This window comes from Dermochelys coriacea, chromosome 1 (assembly GCF_009764565.3).
Source record: "Dermochelys coriacea isolate rDerCor1 chromosome 1, rDerCor1.pri.v4, whole genome shotgun sequence".
In the NCBI taxonomy this organism is placed as follows: domain Eukaryota; kingdom Metazoa; phylum Chordata; order Testudines; family Dermochelyidae; genus Dermochelys; species Dermochelys coriacea.
The window spans coordinates 326,054,611-326,080,484 of NC_050068.2; the positions used below are offsets into that span (position 1 = coordinate 326,054,611).

The 25,874-nt window shown below is 41.8% G+C and overlaps 1 protein-coding gene across 2 annotated transcripts in view; it reads right to left on the reverse strand.

The window, feature by feature from the left end:
• Positions 1-12,404: 12,404 nt before the first annotated feature.
• PIK3CG (phosphatidylinositol-4,5-bisphosphate 3-kinase catalytic subunit gamma) overlaps positions 12,405-25,874 on the reverse strand; it is a 55,446-nt gene continuing 41,976 nt past the window's right edge. For both annotated transcript variants that reach the window (XM_038398662.2, XM_038398679.2), the window contains exons 8-11: positions 20,858-20,988; positions 19,728-19,839; positions 18,527-18,684; positions 12,405-15,175 (exon numbers count right to left, since the gene is read on the reverse strand). In XM_038398662.2, coding sequence (XP_038254590.1) covers positions 14,894-15,175; positions 18,527-18,684; positions 19,728-19,839; positions 20,858-20,988 — 683 coding nt within the window. In that variant the 3' untranslated portion in view covers positions 12,405-14,893. The remainder of the gene's footprint in view (positions 15,176-18,526; positions 18,685-19,727; positions 19,840-20,857; positions 20,989-25,874) is intronic.

Sequence of the window (25,874 nt, forward strand, 5' to 3'; positions counted from 1 at the left end):
GTACTAAGAAGCCATAGTCCTGATTATCCCGCTCTTGAGATAAGGCTAAGGGCTCAGTTCCTGCACGGCAGCCCAAGGAGAGCTCATCTTAGCTCAGCTCACAAGTTGGAGGTGTACCAAGGAGGCTTTAAGGCTGAGTATTGCCCATATCCCTCACAGTGACTGAAGTGTATTGAAACTGAAGGGGCAATTCTACCTATTCTTTTAGCAGCCCCAGCTGAGAAGGAGTTGCATTTCCCCATTCTCTGGGCCTTCCATGATTTTAACCCCTTTGTGTTCTCTGGGCCAATCTGCAGCTTGAGGTTCCTATAAAATGCAGCTCCAAAGGGCTATTCTAGAATGTAGGGGCACTCCAGAAGCAGGAACCAATCTCCACCTAAGCATCCCACCTCACTTGGGAATTCTCCAGTGGCCAGATACACCAGCTTCAGAATCACTTTGTGGCAAAGTGGCCTCAGCACAGGGGATGAGCCCGCCTAAGGTCCTTTCAACCACTGAAAAGAAAATAGAAGGATGCCAAGCTGTTCTTATTCTTCCACATTTGAGCTTCATAACAGAGGCAGAAGATGAGAACTAGTGTAACCCATGCCTGCTTGGTGTGGCACTCTCTTCCCCTCTAGTGGCACCTAGACTGTCTAAAGTTTGATGAGTCTGCTACAGTCTTGGCTAAGAGCCATATGGCTTTTAACTCATGCAGTAGAGGCTTATACACTAAGCTTTAGAGATCCCTGGTTTGATCCCACCCCATCAATGGGAGGGTCTGTCAGAGTTACACTAGCAGGACTGCTACAGCCATAATTCTGTATCCATCAAAAACAGGATGGTTGTCAATAAAAAAGTGGTCTTCAAATCCAGATGGATATCTTTTGAAATCACTAGATGCAAACTTCCCTTGGATCCTTACTGATATTCTGGGTCTTCCTTTGAAAGGGGTTGGCCTACTGACAAGCTTATTTTTTATCTCATTTGCAGCAAGGTTGCTGCCTAGCTGCATGTTGGAAAAATAAACATAATCCAGATACAATTTCTTATCTTAAAAGAATCTGGATACCTTCTTTCATGGAGAAGGTTACAAACAAACAATACAAAAAACCCAACTCCTAATTATTTCAGTACAATTGAACTCCCTATTTTGGAATAAGAACAAAGCATTTTCCAAATGCAACCACAACACTTCCCTCATGAGAAGCTACACACAATCTTCATTGAAGAATGCATAGCCCTTTTTATCAATAGGGTCATCTGCCTTTTTAGGGGGATATCTGTGCATACATTTGTTGTATTCCTATGATTACACTGCGATGTCTCTCCCCTGATTTAATTTGTTTTTGCTGCTGTCCTAGGCCATGATCCTTCAGTTAGGTCCATGCATGTGCCTGCTGGGTCAAGGTATTATTTCTAAAAGTAAATGTTTTTGTTTAAACTAGCTGTTTCTGGGGATAAGGCAGCAACCAATTAGATTTGGGGGAAGATTAGAGGACTCTGAAAAGAATGAATGTGTGTGCTTGAGTGAACTTTAAAGACTTTGGCCAGATCCCTCTTCTTGGTAAATGACCAACTTACCTCTAGGTTGGGACATTGTAACTCAGTTACGAGTACTTACACCAAGATAAGAAATTCATGATGCACCTAATTTGTTCCACGAGCGGAAGCCCATCTCCTGAGAAAGATGATCTATATAAAGCATATAGTGTTGGTGCTTCACAACCTAGCCTTGCTCACCATAGGTCTCCTAAAGTTTCTGGTATTGATTTACAAAGTGTTTGTGGGATAGGCCCACACTAACTCACCATTACAGCTGTGATCGTCTGGTATGCTACGTCTAGAATACCTCATATATACTCTAAGAGAAGCTGGATGCACAATTTTCTTAACAGGTAGATGGCTATAGAATATTTTCCCGAAGGAAATCAGGAAGAGTTTTATTCTTGCCACTTTTATACCATGCTTTTGGACTACACTGGTTCCTCGGTTTAGCTGAGCTTGTTTCTCTCTGGTCTAAAAGTAACTGCAGCAAGTTCCACGTGAACTTTCAATATACACCCAACATTATATCACATGGTAGTATTTTTTTGTTTTTCTACAGGAATTATTATAAGTTTCCTAGATATCCTCCAACTTACAACTGTGATATGTCAGCGTAGTTAAATATTGGATTGATGCAGATCGTGGGACGCTTGCCATAATGGGGTGGATTGTTTCTGGCTTGGTGCCATATGCCTAAACATTGCATCCACCTCCTCAGAAATGACACATTGCTTTCCTTCTCATTTGACAAGCTCTTGCTGGGATGCCAATGAGGACTATTTTTAGTACTAACAATCTGTTTAGCCAACAAGTTGGGAAAATGGCCACGATGATAAGGCTGGAAGATTATCCAGGCTGGTTTCCAGAACCAGAAGAAGTCTTGAGGCGGATTTTCTCAAATTCTGACATTGCATCTTGTTGTTTCCCTCTGTTCCTCTGGACACAGCATATCCTGCTCCCATGTATGGTCTTTACTTATTACAGACATACAAGAGTTCAATATTAAATGCTTCTTATGACAGGGTCCCATGGACTTTCAGATTTCTACTCATGCCATTTCCCCCCATAGAATTTGGCATTTTGGCAAATTTCTATAGAAGTCTATATTCTGGCCACAGAATCTGTCATTTTGCAGCAGCCAGATGTCTGACACTTTGTTCTGTCAGCACCATTGAGACTTGGCTACAACTTCCTCTTTCTGTGCTGCTTTCACCACAAGGGGTAGTGTGTGACACAAGGAGCTGCCCTAACAGGGCCCTAGAAAGCAGAACAATTCTCCTGACTTATCAGGCTCTTTCTTGCCTATTTCTAAAGGAGTGTCCCCTGAGGGGAGAACATAGCAATGAGGGGCCAAGGCAATGAGCCATGAGCATTGGGCAGAGTTCAGTTCAATTGGACTGGTTTAAGGCAGCCTGGGCCCATGGCTGACACACCATGAGACACACCATGACACAGCCCCCCATCCCCACTTCCCACATAGCATCACTTAGAATTAGGGTTGCCAATTTTGGTTGGACATATTCCTGGAAGTTTCATCACATGACATAATCTTTAATTAAAGATTAATCTTTAATTCCTGGAGACTCCAGGACAATCCTAGAGGGTTGGCAACCCTACTTGGGATAGCAGAAGCATGGGACTTTCTTTGTCCTTCCCCACAGGAGTGGCAGCAGCCATTCTCTACTCAGAAGCCATAAGTACAGCAGCAACCAGTGGGCAGTAATTACTTCAGCATCATAATTGTATCTGCCTGTGTGGATGGGTGGGCCTGACCTGCTGCCCTCTTCCCTCCCTGCTGCACACATGGTCCTCTGTTGGTAAGGCCCACCAGAGAAGAGGGTCTTAGAGTTAACACCTCATTGAGATGAATAGAGCCATTTACACCCAGAGGTGAAAGTAAGCCAGTACGGTTTGGTACGGCGTACCAGCAAGAGCCAATATGCCATGCCAGACTGGACTGGCTTCCCCAGGCTGGTGATTTAAAGGGCCCAGGGCTCCCTGCTTGCGGCTGGAGCCCCAGGCCCTTTAAATCGCCTCCAGAGCCCGGCTGCCTGAGCCCCGGGGTAGCAGTGGCAGGGCTCCAGCAGTGATTTAAAGGGCCTGGGGTTCAGGCAGCAATTTAAAGGGCCCGGAGCTCACTGCGGTAGCGGTGGCTGGAGCCCTGGATCCTTTAAATCGCCGCTGAGCCCCGGGGCTCCCAGCCACCTCTCCAGCTGGAGCTCCGGGGGTGATTTAAAGGCCCTGCCTCTTCTGGTTGAGGACACGCCCCTTCCGGTTGAGAACATCCCCCCAGCTCAGGACTCCGGCGTACCGGTAAGTACTTTAAGTTATTTTCACCCCTCTTTACGCCTCTGGAGCAGGAAGGTCTGATGACCGGATGGCTTAGTGGTCTGCTCACAACCTTACAGTTTCTGCCAGTCTGTTCCAGAGGGCCCCTCCACTGCCTATCACCCCCTAGATTTCAGTCACTACAAAGGAGCAAGGCAGGGGGGACCCAGGCCTGCCTACCAACTCCACCAGGCCCCAACCCAGGGTGTGAAGAGTTTATCAAAGTGTTCAGCCCAGTTATTGGGCTACCCCCAAAGTCACTTCCTACCAGACTGGAGCTCCTCAGTTTGTGGGGTAGTCACTGACTTAGCAGACTCTCCTCAGTATCTTAGTGTCCTGTTCAGTCAGTAAATCTCTTTTAGGACTTTCAGCTCCTAAAGAAGAGGGGAATCCCAAGACCCTGGTGATAGAGTAGCCTTCACAAAGCTGTTGCCACTCCTGGCACACTTCTCAGGATCAGCTTGGCTTCCCACTACCACATTCAGCTCATTCCCTCATCTACCAGTGACCAGTGTCCTTTTAAACTGTTTTTCCACTGGGAACACGCTTTGCAACTGTTGAGGGGCAGGGCCTTCCTGGTCTAGTATTGCTCTACTTCCTTCCCTGGTTCAGGATGGGGTCTGTAGACCCCATCACAGCTCTCATGAGCTATTACTTCAATCTGAGATCTTTGGTGGTTACAGGCTTGTTTTCAAAATCTCCACAACCAGCAGGGCTAGAAACTTATTTTTCTTTCTAATGGAAGCTGAAAGCAGGGTCGTCCCTAGCCATTTGAGTGCCCTATGCAGCCCCGCCACAGGGGGCTGTGTGGGGCCCCAGACCTCTCCCCTCTCAGTCTGGGAGGCAGGAGCTGTGGGGGGGCATTTTTGGGGGGGCCCACAGGCCCAGAGTGGCCCAGGGGATTAGTGAGGGCTGGGAGCAGCCCGCTCCGCTTCCCTCTCCCCAGTCCCAGCTGTGTTGCTCAGGGGAGGGGGCTTGGGGAGAAGGGATTTCGCCCGCACTCACTGGCTGCAGTGGGAAGCGGAGCAGCCTGGCCCCAGCCAGCTCTACTCCGCCAGCTCCCAGCCCCGGCACTCCGCTTCCCACTGCCGTGAGTGGGGGGGGACATCTTTCCCTACCCCCCAACCCTCAGCGACATGGCTGGGACTGGGGCAGGGGCAAGGAAAGCGGAGCGGGCTTGTGCCGCGTCATTCTGCTTCCCGCCATTGGTGAGTGCAGGGGCCAATCCTTTCCCCAACCTCCCCGCACTCACCGGCGGTGGGAAGCAGAGCAGTCCAGCCCCAGCCCACTCTACTCCGCCATGACACTCTGCTTCTCGCCGCCAGTGAGAGCCGGGGCGATCCTTTCCCCAACCTCCCCGCACTCACCTTTGTAATAATCTGTAAAAATATGCCTTGTGAGGTATCATTTGAAAACTAATAACTCCCTGGTCAATAATATCATTGTAAAATGTATGTAGCACCATTATATATAAAGTTACGAATCCCCCTGAATGATGTCGGTGGCACATGTTCAAATCCAATAGCCCCAATTAGGCAGAACTAGTCAAGCAGGTCTTAAACAAAGAAATGTTTGATTACGTCTAAGTTGTAAAGTGGGTCTTCAGACAGAGAGAGGGGGAAACAGGAGACAAGGAAAATCTGTATTTCACCAAACAAAGGTTATCATGGGGAAATAGTTTTTAAAAAAACTTCAAAACAGACTTCAATGAGAAACTGCAGAATTGGAATTAATTTGCAAACTGGACACCATTAAATTAGGCTTGAATAAAGACTGGGAGTGGATGGGTCATTATCCAAAGTAAAAACTATTTCCCCATGCTAATTTTTCCCCTACTGTTACTCACACCTTCTTGTCAACTGTTTGAAATGGGCCATCCTGATTATTACTACAAAAGGTTTTTTTTCTCCTGCTGATAATAGCTCACCTTAACTGATCACTCTCGTTATAGTGGGTATGGCAACACCCATTTTTTCATGTTCTCTGTGTATATATATTTTCCTACTGTATTTTCCACTGAATGCATCCGATGAAGTGGGTTTTAGCCCATGCAAGCTTATGCCCAAATAAGTTTGTTAGTCTCTAAGGTGCCACAAGTACTCCTCATTTTTTTTTGCAGATACAGACTAACACGGCTACTACTCTGAAACTCTTTGAAATGTTAATAAAAAGAAAAGGAGTACTTATGGCACCTTAGCGACTAACAAATTTATTAGAGCATAAGCTTTCGTGAGCTACAGCTCACTTCATCGGATGCATCCGATGAAGTGAGCTGTAGCTCACGAAAGCTTATGCTCTAATAAATTTGTTAGTCGCTAAGGTGCCACAAGTACTCCTTTTCTTTTTGCGAATACAGACTAACAGGGCTGCTACTCTGAAACCTGAAATGTTAATGTCTCCTTCCTGGGGTTAGGATGACTTTACACAAAGAACCAGTTTTCCTTACAAGTGTGTAATTCCTCACCATCAGCACCTCTTTCCAAGGCACCAAGCTGGATAACATAGATAGTGCTCCTGGGGCTGCTTTAAGGTATTTCTTGCTATGAAATAAGAAAAAAAAACATATATTTCAGTTTGTCTATTTATTTATTTTTAGTATCAGTTAACACCCCTTTCCTCTAACAGTTCAGCATATATACTTCAGGCACATGTGGTGCTAATAGCAACTGCCTTCATATTTTCAGTTTGTTCTCATCTTTGGGCAGCATTTTTTGCTGCCAGTGTGAGCCCTAGACAAACTGCCTTCTTCTCTGTACCACAAGCCTTGTTTCCATAAGCCTGCAGCAAAGTTTTTAACATATTAGCAGCTGGCTCTCTCTGTCCAATTCTGTAGCAGCTGGTGTTGAGTAAGAACTTCTTCCTTCAAATATCCTAAGCATGCAAGCAGTTTTACTCTCCTGATTATTACTATTAGTATTTATACTGTGATAGCACCAAGAAACCCCAGTGAAGGAACCAGTTTACCAAGAATTCACAATCTAAAGTCAAAGGGACTGCTCATGTGTGGATTTGCAAGATACATCCACTGGACAGTAAATTTAATACACCCCTCTTAAGGTTTACCATGAAAAATACCCTAAATCAGTGATTATTTCTCTTTATATTCTTATCAGCAGAGCTCTTCAACTTCCTCTCCTATTTCTTATATTTCAGATGAAATTTGCTAAAATATAGCTTTTAACCAGGTGAAAACTCCTGCTTTTTCTTCTTCTAATTACAACCACAGTGTATTTTCAAATATGGGTCTATATAAATAATTATGGTTAGGGCTAAGATTTTGTCATGGATATTTTTAGTAAAAATCATGGACAGGTCATGAGCAATAAAGAAAAATTCATGGAAACCTCTCCCTGACTTTTACTAAAAATATCCATGACAACCTGGGAAGGGACTGGGCAGCTGTGGGAGTGGCTGGGAACTCTGGGACCCCCATCACCCATGGGGACTCAGGGCTCCAGAGTCCACCTGTCCCCTTCCCAGCGGCAGGGAGCTGTGGAAATCCCCCTGCCACCACCACAGTGGCAAACTGTGGGGGTCCCCCTTCCCTGGGGTGGCAGCAGGGAGTGGCCAGGGTTGCCCTGCCACACGGCAGCGGCAGGCAGGAAGATGCAGGGGTCCCCCTGCCCCATGGCAGCAGTGTGGAGATGCTGGGGTCCTCTTGTCCTGCAGCAGCAGGCGGGAAGCTGCTGGAATCCCCCTGTCCTGCAGTGGTGGCGAGGAGATGCCGGGGTCCTCCTGCCCCACAGCGGCAGAAGGCGGGAAGCTACTGGGGTCCCCCTGCCCCATGGTGGTGGCAGGCGGGGAGCTGCTGGAGTTCCCCTGCCCCACAGTGGCAGCTAGGGATCTGTGGGGGTCCCCCTGCCACTGTGGCTGGTGGGGTGCTGTGGGGATTCCCCTGTCCCCCGTGGATGCTGGGAGCAGCAGGGTACCCACTGCCCATGGCAGCTGGGAGCTTGGGGGTCCGCTGCCTCAGGCACCAGGGGTACCTCACATGGCAGGACCCTGCAGCTCCCAGCTGCCGGGGCTGAAATCACGAAGGTCTTTGGAAGTCACGAATTCCATGATTTCTGCGACCTCTGTGACAAAATTGTAGCCTTAATTATGGTATATATCCACTTACCCTCTTCCAGCTCCTCTTCCTGTCCCTGAACTTAGTAACTGTTAGGATGGAGCCTTGGGAACACATTCATTGCTGACACCCTGTTCAATTCCATTGAAGCTTAAATGTATGGTAAGTAGCGGCTGAATTTATATGTGGGGCCTTAAAAGAATGGCTTCCAATTTCCACTGTTACATTCTATACTAATGTAAATTCAGAATCCAATAAATCTTAGAAGAAAATAAAAGAAAAGGAGTACTTGTGGCACCTTAGAGACTAACAAATTTATTAGAGCATAAGCTTTCGTGAGCTACAGCTCACTGCATCCGATGAAGTGAGCTGTAGCTCACGAAAGCTTATGCTCTAATAAATTTGTTAGTCTCTAAGGTGCCACAAGTACTCCTTTTTTTTTTGCGAATACAGACTAACACGGCTGCTACTCTGAAACAGAAGAAAATAAGTGACCTTAGACACTAAAGTGAATTCTTTTAAAAATCTCAGGGGGAACAAAAGAATATCTGATGTTAGAGGTAACCAAGCTTTGCAGCACCTGTATCAGACCCTGCAGAGGAGATAATCAGTGAATAATTAACATTTCCTTTTGAATAGTCCCTTATGAAATGGTCATAATATTTGTAGATGGTTGGTAGAATTGTACTACATTAGAAGCATACATTAATTAGAAAAAAGATCTTGCAAGGGTTCATACTTACCTTTTTCTTTCCTGCAGTTGAGTTCAAGTTTACAGGTAGCATTCTGCAGGCTTTTTTTTCTGGTGTATGAATTTAGTACTTTCTACTTTAAATGTATCCAGTGTATAGGTTACCAGCCAGAGTCAGGAGACCTGGGTTCCATATTCAGCTCTAACACCATCAAGCTGTGAGACACTGGGAATGCCACTTAACCTCTCAGAGCTTCAGTTTCTCCATCTGAAAAATGTTCAAAATTATCAAACAAAGGGTAGCCCAATACTTAAGGCACTGGCCTGGGTACTCAGGAGACCTGGGTTCAACTTCATGCTCTGCCATAGGCTGCCTGTGTGAATGTCACTCAGTCCTTTGGAGCCTCAGTCACAATGTATGAGGATCATAGTACTTTCGTATGTCATAGGGGTGTTGGGAAGAGAAATACATTAAAGATTGTCAAGTGCTCAGGTACTATAGTACTGGGGGTCATATCAATGCCTTACTACATTTATATAATGCTTTGAGACCAAAAGATGAAAAGTGCTGTATATGTGTTAAGTATTATGGCTTTGGTAATAATGTAGTGTTACTGGTAAGTACAGAATCAGGAAGAATGTAAAAAATTCCCTTTTCTGCTTAAAACCTCAGAAGGGGAATGTGTGTGAAATCTGGTAAAATGACAATACATACATAGTGTGGAGTTTCCTGGCAGTGGAGGGAATTTGCTATTTTCCAATTTTGGTCTTCATCTGGTTGGTGGTGAATCTTACCAGTCTACAGCTTCCATAGTATTGGATGGAAGTGCAATTATATGTATTAAGATGATGAATAAAACAGGATGTTAAAAGATTATAATTAGAACTCAAAAGTAGGGTGGCAAGTGTTATCTTCTTCTGAAGTCCAACAACGAGGCCTAAATGAAACAGAAGGTGGGATCGCTTTGAGCGTGTTGGAATCGCTTCAAGCCATAGAAGACAAAAGTGTATATTTTATCTTCATTCAGGGCTAAACAGAAAATTACATTTGCCAAACTGGATGGCTGAATTGGAGGGACTGAAAGCTAAAGGTTGGCAGGCAACATAGAATCAACCAAATAAACACACAACTATTTAAAAATTAGATGGTTACCAGGCCAGCCAGATAACTAGCTAGCTAGTTGTTATGGTCTATATGTATGGAGGAGATCTGGGTTCAATTCCTGGTCACTCATTGTCCAGGCTGGTAGAAGCTTCAAGTGCTCTGGAGGCAGGGTTCTCCATTCATGAGAGGAGGGAGGACAAAAGCTTATGCTCAAATAAATTTGTTACTCTAAGGTGCCACAAATACTCCTGTTCTTTTTGCAGATATAGACTAACACGGCTGCTACTCTGAAACCTGACATTACTGCACAGTGAGCCCAACAGAGTATTCCCCTCTGCCAGCATGAAACATTAAGTCTGGATGAAGGGATGGTGTCCTTAAGGATGTGGAAAATAATTGTCTGCAACTTCATACCATACAGAAATATATTAACTACATTGTATAGGATGTTTATTGTATATTGATACTGTACATTATGCTTATTACAAATAATGGGCTAGCTCTAACAACCCGTAACTCATATAGATAGTCCCATTAAAGTCAGTATCGTATTTTTTGATTAAATCATAGGACTGGAAGGGACCTCGAGAGGTCATGTAGTCCAGTCCCCTGCACTCAAGACAGGACTAAGTATTATCTTGACCAGGGGTCGGCAACCTTCGGCATGCAGCCCATCAGGGTAATCCAAAGGCGGGCCACAAGACATTTTGTTTACATTGACCATCCGGAGGCACGGTCCCCCGCAGCTCCCAGTAGCTGTGGTTCGCTGTTCGCAGCCAATGGGAGCTGCGGGAAGTGGGGGGCCGCAGGGACGTGATGTTCTAGGTGTCTGCAAACTGATTGCTTAATTATTTGCTTCATTATATTTTCAGGTACTGAAGTTAAGGTGACTGATCTGTAATTCCCAGGGTTGTCCTTATTTCCCTTTTTATAGATTGGCACTATATTTGCCCCTTTCCAGTCCTCTGGAGTCTCTCCCATCTTCCATGACTTTTTGAAGATAATCGCTAATGGCACAGATATCTCCTCAGTCAGTTCCTTGAGCATTCTAGGATGTATTCCATCAGACCCTGGTGACTTTAAGACATCTAACTTGTCTAAGTAATTTTTAACTTGTTCTTCTCTTATTTTAGCCTCTGATACTACCTCATTTTCACTGGCATTCATTATGTTAGATGTCCAATCGCTATTAACCTTTTTGGTTTACACAAACAAAAAAGTCATTTAGCACTTCTGCCATTTCCACATTTTCTGTTTTTGTTTTTTTTTCTGTTATTGAGTAAGGGGCCTATCCTGTCCTTGGTCTTCCTCTTGCTTCTAATGCATTCGAATGTATTTCATGATCATTTTCACCTAAGCTGCCTTCCACTTTCAAATTCTCATCCAGTTCCTCCCTATTCGTGAAAATCAAACGTAGAACAGCCTCTCCCCTAGTAGCTTTCTCCACCTTCTGAAATAAAAAATTGTCTCCAATACATTCCAAGAACTTGCTGGATAATCTGTGCCCTGCTGTATTATTTTTACAACAGATGTCTGGGTAGTTGAAGTCCCCCATCACCTCCAAGTCCCATGCTTTGAATGTTGTTATTTGTTTAAAAAAAGCCGCACCTACCTCTTCTTCTTGGTTAAGTGGTCTGTAGCAGACCCCTACCATGACATGTTTTTAACCCCTTTTATCCTTACCCAGAGACTTTCAACAAGTCTGTCTCCTATTTCTATCTCAACCTCAGTACAAGTATACGTATTTTTAATTTTTAAGCAACACCTTCTCCCTTTCTTCCTTGCCTGTCCCTCCTGAGCAAACTGTACCCTTCTATACCAATATTCCAGTCATGTGTATTACCTCACCAAGTCTCTGTGATGACAACTATGTCATAGTTGTGTATGTTAACTAGCATTTCAAATTCTTCCTGCTTATTCCCCATACGTCTCACATCAGTATACAAACATCTCAGATACTGATTTGATTCTCCCCTTTGTTCTCTCTTGTCTCTCCCTTCCTGCTATAATGGTCCCTGCTCCCCTCCCCCATAAAAGTCTGTGTATAACAAAGTTCTGCGTTCCTGTATTATCATAATCTCTGGATAGCCTAAACAGATTTTGTAAGATTTCAGATAACTTTTTACTAAATTCTAGCCTCAAATCCTATTTTCATACTATATAGTGCTTTAATTGATAAGGTTTTTCTGTCAGCTTGTAGCACATAATAAACTGCTGATACATGCTTTAAACTTAGTAGTAGATTGTAAACTTCTCTCCCAGGGCTATATTGCTGTTAGATCTTTATTTACATGAACAGGTTTGCTTATGAATGGCATTACCTGGCAAAACTGCGACCATTGTTTCAAATATTGCTGACTCAAGTATTCTAATATTAACAGCCGACAATTTAATTTAAAATCATAGCAAAATTTAAATCAAGTTTGCTTTAAACAACAGAACCAAGGTTTATAAAATCCCAGTAGAAAATGGGGGTTTGCCCTCAGGGTGGAAAATCATGAAACTGGAGTCTTCTCTTTTGTTTCATATTGACAAAGTCCCTAGAATTAGGAGGGTGGGGAGGGCTGTTTGTGAAGCTTTAGACTTAAGAATAAAAATGTCCTCAAAGCTGGGCTTTGAAGAACATTTCTTCAAGAAGTTCCATACATGTTTTTTGAATTATTGGAGAAACAGAAGACTATTTATTTATTTTTGAAAAAGAAATTCTTTTATTTCATGATTTATCATCAAATAAGAGAGAATTTATTTCAGGACTATAGAGCACAAAACCAAGAATATCACAATGCTTATCATACATTACACCTCAGCATGCTTTTAAAACCATTTTGCACAGGGTCATTATGTGTCAGAATGGAAAATGATTTCATAACAACATGTAAGCATTTTGGACCGTCTCATCAGAATTTACCATATACATCAAAAATACCTTTGTGGAGAGCAATCAATTAAGTACCTCCATTTAAAAACCAAAAATTCGTTGTATCTCTCATAATTGAGATACCAACTACAGTACATTTATTCCAAATCTTTTAAGAGCACACTCAGTAGTTCTTCTAAAATCTAAGCAACGGTGCGAAATGATAGATACAAACAACAACAGAAATTAGCAAATCCAGTTGATCATCTGAGTTTAACGTAGAACCCATGTCAATATGTAATAAAAGAAGCAATTACATAGGCACAAGTGCGTGCAAATAGGCCATACTGTAAGCTGTTTTCTCTCTTTGGTAAAATCAATTAATCAGCAGGGAGAGTATTTTAATAATTTAAGTCAGAAGCAAATTTCATGCTGTAAATTATGTTTTGCTTTTTCTTATATTAATAGGATCAATTAATTATTTTCAGATATGCTATTAGAGAAATAGTTAAAAATATACACCTAATATTTGCCCCCAGTATTTCCTTGTCTTTAGATTTAGTTTATACTTAAATTAAAAATAAAAAATTTAATTCCTTTCATAAATAGCTTCTCAATAGTCAATTATTTTAAAAGAACTTTAAAAATAAAACAAACACTACAAATAGTAAAATATACACAATTTCAAAGATTACATTTCATTCCTAATTGGTATAACTTGAAAATATGTCACTGAAGAATAAATAACCTTTGGGCTTCTTAAACATTTGGCAAATTGTTCTTAGAGAAGATTCTTTTAAGGAACAAGGAAGTTACTTTTATAAAGCTTTTAATGTAGGCACAGAATTCCAGTAATATTCAACAAAATAATTCATTTAAAAAAGGAACTTAAAAATGAAAATTGAAACACTTAAACTTAAAAGAAAATTATCGGAGCAAACCCAGGAACTTTAAGGTAAAGGAGATGTTCTGTGGGCACTTCTGTGAAAGGGCCAATTAGGCCTTTGGTTTTATGGTTCAGAAAGCTATACCAATGGTAATGTAAGGTTCTCCCTAGACCACAGTTTCTCAACCTTTGGGTTAGGACACAAAACTGGGTCACCAGAATGTTTCAAAAGGTTTTGTGGCAGCTCCTGTGGCTCTAGTCCCACTGGACTGGCTGGGCTCACTCCCTCCTCCTAGCTCTGCAACCTGTGGGGTCCCAGCACCACTCAGATTTGGCCCAGCTATCAACAGGACAGGAGTCCAGGTAGGCCAAATTTGAGTGAATGACACTGCAACCCCATGAGTCAAGTCACAACTCCATTCACACAAATTTAATCCAGGCAGGGAGGCGGGGCCACACCTGAGCAGTGCTGCAACCTTGGAGGTTGCAACACCCAGAGCCAAGAGCCAAGCACAGCTAGCCCTACAGCACAGGAGCTGCAGGAGCCGCCATTGTGGGGTGAGTGCCAGGTAGGACCCAACCCCTTCTCGAGACAGGATCTGACTGAAACCATCCCAGGGCCTCTACCCCCAGACTATTTACTGGGTCATGACAAGCTGTAAAATTATAAATGGGTTGAGCTTTTTTTTTTTTTTTTTTTTTAAATCACTGTTTTTTCCACCAATGTAGTTAATCCATCTCTCAGAGGTGGTAGATAGGTCAATGGAAAAATTCTTCCGTCGACCTAGCTGTGGTTACACTGGTGGTGAGCATGAAATTCTTCACAACCCTGAGCAACATAGCTAAGTTGGTCTAATTTTTAAACGTAGACTCTCTTTCAGGCCTGGTCAAGGGGGAACAAGGAGTTAAGGAAAGGATGAAGGAGAAGAATGAGGGTGAAGAACGCTTGGTAATAAAGCCCTCCTGAAGAAGTATACGTCCTGTAGGGGAACTTACAATCAGATTATTTAAAATGAATAAATAAAAATCCTCCTTCTCTTGAAGGGCCTGACAAACATGCATAATTTAGGGGAAAGTCACAGAGCACCCGTGTTTCAGTTCCCAGGCTATCATCATGCTCCACTCCTTGCTTTGTCTTTTTCTGAAGCTACCGTGAAGACAAATGGGAAAATTGTAGGCCACATCAGCAAAGCTACTAACAAATAAAAAACAGTATTTGCAATGTTAGCAACTCCAGAAAATCTTTTTCTGTAAGAAACAGATTGACGTTCTTGAAGTTCAGGGCAAAGCAGTTTTCCATTTTTAGAAGTCCTATTTAAACTGTTAGCAAATTAAAAGAAAACTTTGATGGTTCAATTACTAGTAAGCTGTAAATAAACACCCTAACTTGTTAACGTTCTAGTTATATCCATAGTTATTTTACAGAAACATTAGGCAGAATGCTTTTCTACTCCTTGTTTGATTCCAAGCACAAGATGTAAAAACCAGTTAAACTGCACAGTCCAGCCTTTATCTCTGCAAACCTCAATCTGATCCAGAAAATGCTTTTTAGCATCTTCCTCATTTTTACCTACAGTTAGAGCATCCCGGATATATTCAATATCTTCTTTGCTGGTTAATTGGGGCATTCCAGTCATTAGCATCATGGAAAACAGAATGATCAGCAGGTTTGTGTGATGTCGAAGAGCGAGATAAGCCTTCACACAAATGTCCTACACAAGGGAAGAAAGTTTTGTTAACTAACTAAAGCAGACTGAAACAGAAGGTTTTAGGAAGCTCATTTAGGAACTTGTTTAAATTTCAATTTCACAATACTAATCAACCATGTTAAATTGCTAACACTTAATTTCCCTACTATTCATTTTAACAGAAACATTAAGCTAACTTCCCCATCCATTGCTTTGGATGCATTGGTAGCTATTGAGGCATGCATCCATGTTTTGTTGCAAAAACTAAAGGGCTTTTTATAACAGCATTACATAAATTAATCAAACATAAGCTTTTTAGTAAAAAAGAGGATTTAAGTTTAATTTTCCTAATGTGTAATAATTGCCAGTAACAATGAAAGAAACCTCATTAATTTATCATCTTTCTCTAAAATCAGTAACATTTCCATTTATCATAGGAGAATCCAAACCAACTCACTTTGTAATAACAACAACGAGTCCTTGTAGCACCTTAGAGACTAACAAATTTATCTGGGCATAAGCTTTCGTGGGTTAAAACCCACTTCATCAGCTGCATGAAGTGGAAAATACAGTAGAGAGGTATAAATACATAGCATATGAAAAGATTAGAGTTGCCTTGCCAAGTGGGGGGTAAGTGCTAACGAGCCAATTCAATTAAGGTGGAAGTGGGCTGTTCTCAATAGTTGACAAGAAGGGAGGAAAAAATCACTTTTGTAGTGCTAATGAATTAAACCTAATCAAGGTGGCCCATTTCAAACAGTTGACAAAAAGGGGGGAATTAGGTTTTGTAGTGACCCATCCACTCTCAGTCTTTATTCAGGCCTAATTTGATGGTGTCCAGTTTGCAAATTAATTCCAGTTCTGTAGTTTCTTGTTGGAGTCTGTTTTTGAAGGTTTTTTGTTGAAGAATTGTCACTTTTAAGTCTGTTATTGAGCGTCAGGGAGACAAGTGTTCTCCTACTGGTTTTTGAATGTTCTAATTCTTGATGTCAGATTTGTGTCCATTTATTCTTTCGCGTAGAGACTGTCCGGTTTGGCCAATGTACATGGCAGAGGAGCATTGCTGGCACATGATGACATATATCACATTGGTAGATTGGTAGCACATCTACCAATGTGAAATATGAACTGGTTAACTACTTTTTATCTGTTTATTGGCCCAAATGGAAATTAGACTGCCCATCTTACATGCAACAATGTCTGTATGATTTAGAGGACTGCAATTTGGATTTTGGGGGAAAGATTGTGATTTAAGGCCCACACCAGCTTTGTGTACATTAGAGATTTTTGCAGTAGTGTAGCTTCCCAGACCCTGGGGAAAGTCATACTGTCCCATGTGCCAGTTTACACTGGTTCAGTGCATCAACACTGGGGAATGGCAGTACAGTGTAGCTACCATGTCTTCCCACAGTTCCCTTGGGGTATATTTTCTTGCTGTCTATCTACTCACTGCTTCCAGACTGAACATCACCTGCCAATTCACACTCGCATTTGAACCCCACATTCATGCATGGCTTATACAGTGTCTGCAAGAGCACTTCTGCTCTGGTACACAGCTATGTTCGGTTCAAATCCTCCTTTGAAGGGGGGTTCAACTCTCCTACCTTTCAACAGCCAAGAAATGCCTAGCTTTATAAAAGACTTTGCAATAGTTTGACTTTTAAATGTTCTATCACCTTACAAATATGATGGATCTGCAGGTCATTTAGAATTCTGCACTGCTAGAGCAATGAAATCCTTTCACACTAAGATGATGCTAGAATTGCTTTTGATTCAAAATAAAGGCTCAAAACCAGCAGCGGGTACTCACTTACTTTTAAAAGCACAGGTTGGAAAATGGCAGCTGCCTTGTGTTTAGAAATGGAAATTTCATTTCAGAAAAACTTATTTGAAGATGGAACAATACATATAGGTTCAAATATAGAAGATTTTACCCGAAAAAATGCCCACTTTAAACATCTCAGAGCAGCAGCACTGGAAGCCATTATCTTGTTATCTTTCTTAAGCCTACTAAATTGGTTTCTTCTACAGGTCCTATATAACACTACAAAGTCATGTGCTTAGCCATTTTGGAAGGCCTCGTTGTTAAAGTGATAGCACTCCAGAGAAGGAAACACTATCCTACACTTAGGACATATGAAAAAAAAACACTACAAAACCTGCCACAGTTCAGGACAACTGGAAATTTCTATTCAGAAACAGAATTCCAGGACTGAAATAGGCATGCAGATCAGGAATGAGTTTCCCTGGCATAGCAGTTAGAAGTATGCACAGCACCTGCTCACACTATGGCTGACTCTAGCAAATTCCATTAGTCTTCTCTAATTTTATATATATCGAAACTTAATAATAAATATAAATTGTCTAGTGAAAATCATTCTATTAACTGGATATAACAGAATACTTGTATTCATACCCTAAACACTGTTGTAATAATTTTGTCCCAAGGCATGTCTTCTAAGGTGTCATTTGAAATCTTGTAATTTGTTGATCAGTATCGTCCTGATAAAATATGTGTGGCAACATTATATGTAAAGGCCTGTATGATGCCCTGTATGATGTTCTTAACACATGTTCCAAACCCCACAGTCCTGCCCAAACAGAAAGTTATTTTTCTGACTTTTATTTCTCATTACTTGTACCTACTTAAAATCTCTCTTTGTAGTTAATAAACATGTTTTATTGTATCATCTAATCCAATGTGTTTAAATTTAAGTGCCTGAATAATTATTTGAGATAATAAGATGGCGTATCATTCCCTTTAAAGAGTAACAGAGTTAAAATACTTTGTACTCTCCAGGAAAAGGCTGGGCAATACAGGACATACATTTCTGGTGGGAAAGAGGATGTGTTGTGGTCACCTGGCAGTATAACCAAGGCCGGGGAGAGCCACAGTGTAACCCAGAATGGTTGGCAGGCTGCAGTTGCACACAGCCACTCAGGGTGTGGTTTGCATGCAAGAAAGCTATTTGTGAGTGGCCCAAGTGGGAGCTACTTCAGCAAGGCATTGTAAAGCACCCCAGGTTGCAGGGCAGGGGTGACACAGCTGCTCATTAGTCTGGACTGTATCCTGGTATGTCATACTGGGTGATCCCATTCAAAACATGAAATAGAGTAACAGGTCTTCCCATTCATTTCCATTGCAGGGTAATGCTGCCCCAAGCAGCTCTGTATGTGCCTTTTGAATTCTAGTTCCCATAATCATATAGGTAATCTGAGAACTTAGTTGGGCCTAAAATAACCTAGAATTTGATTTTGGTTCAGTACATTTTATTAACAGGGAAGTCTTAAATTTTGAAGACTAAGGCACCAAATGTTAGTCTCAAAAAATAAAACACTGTTTAACTTATTTATATCAGAAGATTGACTCCTTACCTGAAATTTATTGAAATGCAGACTTGTCTTCTTTCCAGAAGTTCCCATGACAAAAAGAAAATCTGGTGTCAACACAAAAGGGACTCTTTCCTTATTAATTCCAAGGAAGCTTTTGTAATTCCCAAGAATATGGCCAAAGTCAATATGAAAGAGATTACCTTTATAAGAAAGTGAATTCAAGATTAGGCTGATAAATAAGTAGCAGACAAATATTTCCACTGGCATCCATAATACTATGGATAGCAACCTTTTAATAGTTTATCTTATATTAGTTTACTATAATATAACTCTGGTTTACTACAACAGACTATCTGTTCTCCTTTTTATACATCCTCATATCCTCTGAGCAAAATATTTATTGTTCAGATTTATTTTTTCTATCCCTTAATAAGCAGGCAGAACTGCTATATTTTTATCCATTTCTGTTAGTGGCATTGTTACTATTGGGACCTTATAACATATACATCACAAGTTACATGATAAAATAAGGTGCTTGTACCATGAAAACTTGTGCCTTAAATCCATACCACCATATACCCTTGTGGAAAAGCCCCCATAAAATACAATAGAGATGAAACCAATATGGTTCCACAGAAATTACTCCTTTAAGATTTAATACATAATATAACCCTTTCTGTAGTTATTTTTTAACCACAATATAGATATCTGTAACAAAGATACATTATATTCTGTATTCATTAATTCTGCAGGATCTTTTCATAAAGGTATATACGAGTTTATTGGAAACGAAGCCATTTCACTAACAGCCCAATTCTACCCATTAAACTCAACCAGAGTTGCATCCATGTTTCTGATGGTAGAATTAGGGTGCTAAAGTTGTTGATTTTGTTTGACTTTTTTTGAATTTGGGTTTGACACACATTAAAAAAAATACACAGGAAAAACAGCTGAAATAAATGTCCATAAAGCTACACCAGTAGCACAGAACCCATGCACTTCAATACAAATGTTACCAAACCTATTTATGTTACATGAGTAAACATTTCCACCCTAACTTTAGTCAGTGCAGTCTTACATATTCGTGAGTAAGTTTAAATACTAATGTTAATAAATAAAAGGTACAAGGATATGACGAATAATGAGTAAGATGTAAATATCAATTAAATATCTGTTGAAACACACATCTAATAAAACATACCCAGTCCCTATTTGAAGTATGTCATTCATAAAAAAACCTCACCTGATTCTGTAATCATAATGTTGTCATTGTGTCTGTCTCCTATTCCAAGTACAAAGGTTGCCACACAGTAACCAGAACAAGAATAAACAAATCTTTCCACTGCTGCCTGAAACTAATTAATAACAAGAATAAAAGTAAGAATATTCTATTGCTTATATCAGTGTTTCTCAAACAATTTATCATTGTAGACCACATATGCGGCCTACAATGTGGTACCTGGGCTGCAGATTGAGAACCACAGTGGACCCCGCAAACCTCCCCACAGACCCTTATGCCCAGCTCCTCCCACCCAGATTCCCCTCCACAGATGGGGCCAGGAGCAGAGTCCTGGGTGGGAAGCAGGGGGGTGGGGACTCTGGACCCCACCATGCGGGGCTGGGTAGCAGCCCCGACCCTGGACCCCAGACCTCTGTTGTGTAGCGCTGGGCAGCAGCTCTGACCCTGGATCCCCACTGTGCAGGGCTGGCGACCCGACCCTGGAGCCTGTGGGGCCGGGTGGCAGCCCTGTACCCCAGACTCCTGCTAGGTGGGACCGGGCAGCAGCCCCAGAGCCCGTACCCTGTGGCACCTTGCAGGATCAGGCCCTTATTAATTACCACAACACACCTGTGAGCTACATTTATATTGTTGTCCCAATTTTATAGAGGAAAAACACGTGCAGAAGATTAATGATTTGCCCAAAGCCACACAGCAAATCAGTGTGAAAGCCAGTGTCAGCTCCCAGTCCCATGCTTAACACTAACCATGCTGCCTTTTACCATCTTCCTAACAGTGCTTGCTTTAATCAGCTCACCATGCATCACTTCAAAATACCATCCACAAAAGGGATAAAAAAGACCTTGTTACTCAGGACGATGACTGTTCGCTTTCGTTTTGCCCTGTTACATGACACCCCATCATATGCACCCTAGTACTTGTTCTGCTACAACATACAGTAACATTTATTTTTAAAAGAAAAACAAACTATGTTAATGAAACCTGTGAACCAATTTAAAAATAACAAAACAGAGTAATTTACAAAGAGGATGCAGTGTGTGTGTTACAGAACACTTTTGGGACTTTCAATGGGACTTGTGCACCTAAGTCACTTAGGTGCTTTTGATAATCCAATTCAAAGTGTAAGAATTTACCTTTTCTTCAATCACACATCTGTCTTTCAGCCACTGATTTAGTATTTCATCCTTAAATGCACCTGTGTTGCCAACTGTACTTTGCTGAATTTTGGCAATTGTTGTAGCATCTTTCACAATTTCAATCATTCCTACAAAAGACAAGGAGGAAATAAAAATTTTATTTTCTAAAACACTTTAGTTTTATTTTTATATATATATAAAACCAATGCTGTCTGCATATTATTTCATAGAACCACAAAGTCACAGAGTGAAGGTCTTATATTCTGTTGAGATATTTACATTAGGAGGTTGCATTGTCACAACTCAGTCATTTTGTCTCAAAGCAACACTACAGTACAAATACTGCAAATGTAATATCAGGTTATCATCCATGGCTTTGTGGTTCTGTGCTACTATTTCACACACTATCTCCCCTCTCCCAGGCTCTTACACATAGCTACTAGGAAGGAATATCGGGATATTTTTCTTTTCTCTTTCCCTTTCCGATCCCTGGGAGAGATTCCTGATGGCTCCAGTTCTTTTGTGCTGTGCTCCCTACACTGCCTCAAGTTTCTGGCAGCATAGGGAACTCCTGTGCTCAGCATCCTGCATGCTCTTCCTGAGTACACATTTCTATCTGTCTCGGTCCTTAGCCTGAACTTGTTACCATAGTCTCTGAGGGCCTCACAAATAAGAGAAAGACAACATAGTAATCCTCTTCCTCCCCCCCATACTCTCTGCCAAATCCTCCTACTGCGAGGAAATAACTATTTAATTCTGAGCATGTGTGTAGTTTTTTTTTAAGTAACAATTATTATGAGACAGTGAAGTATAATGAATTTTTATTTTGCTTTGCACATGGTGATGTTCACAGCCACTCTTATCTCACATGGAAGTGAATTCCAGTCACTTGGTCCAGCTTTTACCACAGTTATCTCTCCTGTGCACAAAAGCCTCCCTCTGTTGGTCAACTCTTTTGTGGTTCCAGTGGAACACAGCTATCCTGGGAGGTCAGTCAGAGGGAGAGGTGATCTCTTAGGTTGCTAGGGCCAATCCTATTGAGGGTGTTGATTACTGGGACAACACACTTGGATTTGACTCTGTTTCACAGGGAGGCAGTGCAGAGAGGAAAGTACCGGGTTGATGTGCTTCTGGTAACCTGTGTTGCTAAAAGAAAAGGAGTACTTGTGGCACCTTAGAGACTACAAATTTATTAGAGCATAAGCTTTCGTGAGCTACAGCTCACTTCATCGGATCTATTTGGTGGAAAAAACAGAGGGGAGATTAATATACACACACAGAGAACATGAAACAATGGGTTTATCATACACACTGTAAGGAGAGTGATCACTTAAGATAAGCCATCACCAGCAGCAGGGGGGAAAGGAGGAAAACCTTTCATGGTGACAAGCAAGGTAGGCTATTTCCAGCAGTTAACAAGAATATCTGAGGAACAGTGGGGGGTGCGGGGGGGGAGAAATAACATGGGGAAATAGTTTTACTTTGTGTAATGACTCATCCATTCCCAGTCTCTATTCAAGCCTAAGTTAATTGTACCAAGTTTGCAAATTAATTCCAATTCAGCAGTCTCTCGTTGGAGTCTGTTTTTGAAGCTTTTTTGTTGAAGGATAGCCACTCTTAGGTCTGTAATTGAGTGACCAGAGAGATTGAAGTGTTCTCCAACTGGTTTTTGAATGTTATAATTCTTGACGTCTGATTTGTGTCCATTCATTCTTTTACGTACAGACTGTCCAGTTTGACCAATGTACACGGCAGTGGGGCATTGCTGGCACTTGATGGCATATATCACATTGGTAGATGCGCAGGTGAACGAGCCTCTGATAGTGTGGCTGATGTGATTAGGCCCTATGATGGTGTCCTCTGAATAGATATGTGGACAGAGTTGGCAACGGGCTTTGTTGCAAGGATAGGTTCCTGGATTAGTGGTTCTGTTGTGTGATGTGTGGTTGCTGGTATTTGCTTCAGATTGGGGGGCTGTCTGTAAGCAAGGACTGGCCTGTCTCCCAAGATCTGTGAGAGTGATGGGTCGTCCTTCAGGATAGGTTGTAGATCCTTGATGATGCGTTGGAGAGGTTTTAGTTGGGGGCTGAAGGTGATGGCTAGTGGCGTTCTGTTATTTTCTTTGTTGGGCCTGTCCTGTAGTAGGTGACTTCTGGGTACTCTTCCGGCTCTGTCAATCTGTTTCTTCACTTCAGCAGGTGGGTATTGTAGTTGTAGGAATGCATGATAGAGATCTTGTAGGTGTTTGTCTCTGCCAACCCTTCAGACAGAGACAAACACCAATGTGATATATGCCATCATGTGCCAGCAATGCCCCTCTGCCGTGTACATTGGTCAAACTGGACAGTCTCTACGTAAAAGAATGAATGGACACAAATCAGACATCAAGAATTATAACATTCAAAAACCAGTTGGAGAACACTTCAGTCTCTCCGGTCACTATATTACAGACCTGAGGGTGGCTATCCTTCAACAAAAAAGCTTCAAAAACAGACTGCCAACGAGAGACTGCTGAATTGGAATTATTGCAAACTGGATACAATTAACTTAGGCTTGAATAGAGACTGGGAATGGATGAGTCATTACACAAAGTAAAACTATTTCCCCATGTTATTTCTCCCGCCCACCCCACCCCCCACTGTTCCTCAGATATTCTTGTTAACTGCTGAAAATAGCCTACCTTGCTTGTCACCATGAAAGGTTTTCCTCCTTTCCCCCCCTGCTGCTGGTGATGGCTTATCTTAAGTGATCACTCTCCTTACAGTGTGTATGATAAACCCATTGTTTCATGTTCTCTGTGTGTGTATATCAATTTCCCCTCTGTTTTTTCCACCAAATGCATCCGATGAAGCTGTAGCTCACGAAAGCTTATGCTCTAATAAATTTGTTAGTCTCTAAGGTGCCACAAGTACTCCTTTTCTTTTTGCGAATACAGACTAACATGGCTGCTACTCTGAAACCTGTGTTGCTAAACAGGCACTTTTTACACTCTGTAGACTAACAAATTTATTGGAGCATAAGCTTTTGTGGGTTACAGCCCACTTCATCGGATGCACAGAATGGAACATATAGTAAGAAGACACACACATACAGATAAGTTGGAAGTTGCCATACAAACTGTGAGAGGCTAATTAGGCAAGATGAGCTATTATCAGCAGGAGAAAAAAAAAACTTCTGTAGTGATAATCAAGATGGCCCATTAAGATAGTTGACAAGAAGGTGTGAGGATACTTAACTTTAGGGAAATAGATTCAATATGTGTAATGACCCAGCCACTCCCAGTTTCTATTCAAACCGAAGTTAATGGTATCTAGTTTGCATATTAATTCAAGTGTAGCAGTTTCTTGTTGGAGTCTGTTTTTGAAGCTTTTCTGCTGCAAAATTGCCACCTTTAAATCTTTTACTGAGTGGCCAGAGAGATTGAAGTGTTCTCCTAGCAGTTTTTGAATGTTATGATTCCTGATGTCAGATTTGTGTCCATTTATTCTTTTGCGTAGAGACTGTCCAGTTTGGCCAATGTACATGGCAGAGGGGCATTGCTGGCACATGATGGCATATATCACATTAGGAGATGTGCAGGTGAACGAGCCCCTGATGGCGTCGCTAATGTGATTAGGTCCTATGATGGTGTCATTTGAATAAATATGTGGACAGAGTTGGCATCGGGCTTTGTTGCAAGGATAGGTTCCTGGGTTAGTGTTTTTGTTGTGCGGTGTGTGGTTGCTAGAGAGTATTTGCTTCAGGTTGGGGGGCTGTCTGTAAGCGAGGACTGGTCTGTCTCCCAAGATCTGTGAGAGTTTGGGATCATTTTTCAGGATAGGTTGTAAATCTTTGATGATGCGCTCGAGAGGTTTTAGTTGGGGGCTGAAGGTGACAGCTAGTGGTGTTCTGTTATTTTCTTTGTTGGGCCTGTCCTGTAGTAGGTGACTTCTAGGTACTCTTCTGGCTCTGTCAATCTTTTTTTTCACTTCAGCATGTGGGTATTGTAGTTTTAAGAATGCTTGATAGAGATCTTGTAGATGTTTGTCTCTGTCTGAGGGATTGGAGCAAATGTAGTTCTTAGAGCTTGGCTGTAGACAATGGATCGTGTGGTGCGTCCTTCAACCTCTCTGGCCACTCAGTAAAAGATTTAAGGGAGGCAATTTTGCAACAGAAAAGCTTCAAAAACAGACTCCAACGAGAAACTGCTCAGCTTGAATTAATATGCACACTAGATACCATTAACTTGGGTTTGAACTGGGAGTGGCTGGGTCATTACACATATTGAATCTATTTCCCTAAAGTTAAGTATCCTCACACCTTCTTGTCAACTGTCCAAATAGACAATCTTGATTATCATTACAAAAGTTTTTTTCTCCTGCTGATAATAGCTCATCTTGCCTAATTAGCCTCTCACAGTTTGTATGGCAACTTCCAACTTATCTGTATGTATATATGTATTTCTTCTTACTATATGTTCCATTCTATGCATCCAATGAAGTGGGCTGTAGCCCATGAAAGCTTATGCTCTAATATATTTGTTAGTCTCTAAGGTGCCACAAGTACTCCTTTTCTTTTTGTGGACACAGACTAACATGGCTGCTACTCTGAAACTTTTCTACACTCTGTAACAGATGAAGCCTCTTCAGAGCTGGCAGCTTCATTCATAGGTATAATGATCAGCAATAATCACATCCAGTGGTCACAAGCATGTGAATCCCCCTGGTCACATCTGAGTCTGACACAATAAGATGCAGCATTCTGGCCAGCAATGCATCAGAGAGCGTGTTTTTTAGAGCAGGGACTGTTTGAGCATTCATTAGCAGTTAGGAATGCAGAGGCCCGCAAGGCTGCAAACTTCATCTTGAGGCATTACACATGAAGTGCTTCCCTCTTCCCACCAAAATCATCTTGATTTTGCTTGCATCCAGCTTCAGCTGGCTGCTCTCCCATCCAGGTACTGAAAAACCTGAAAGATGGTTCTTTTCTATATTTGATGTTAAGGGAATTTAGAACTGAGTAGTCTCCATATTGC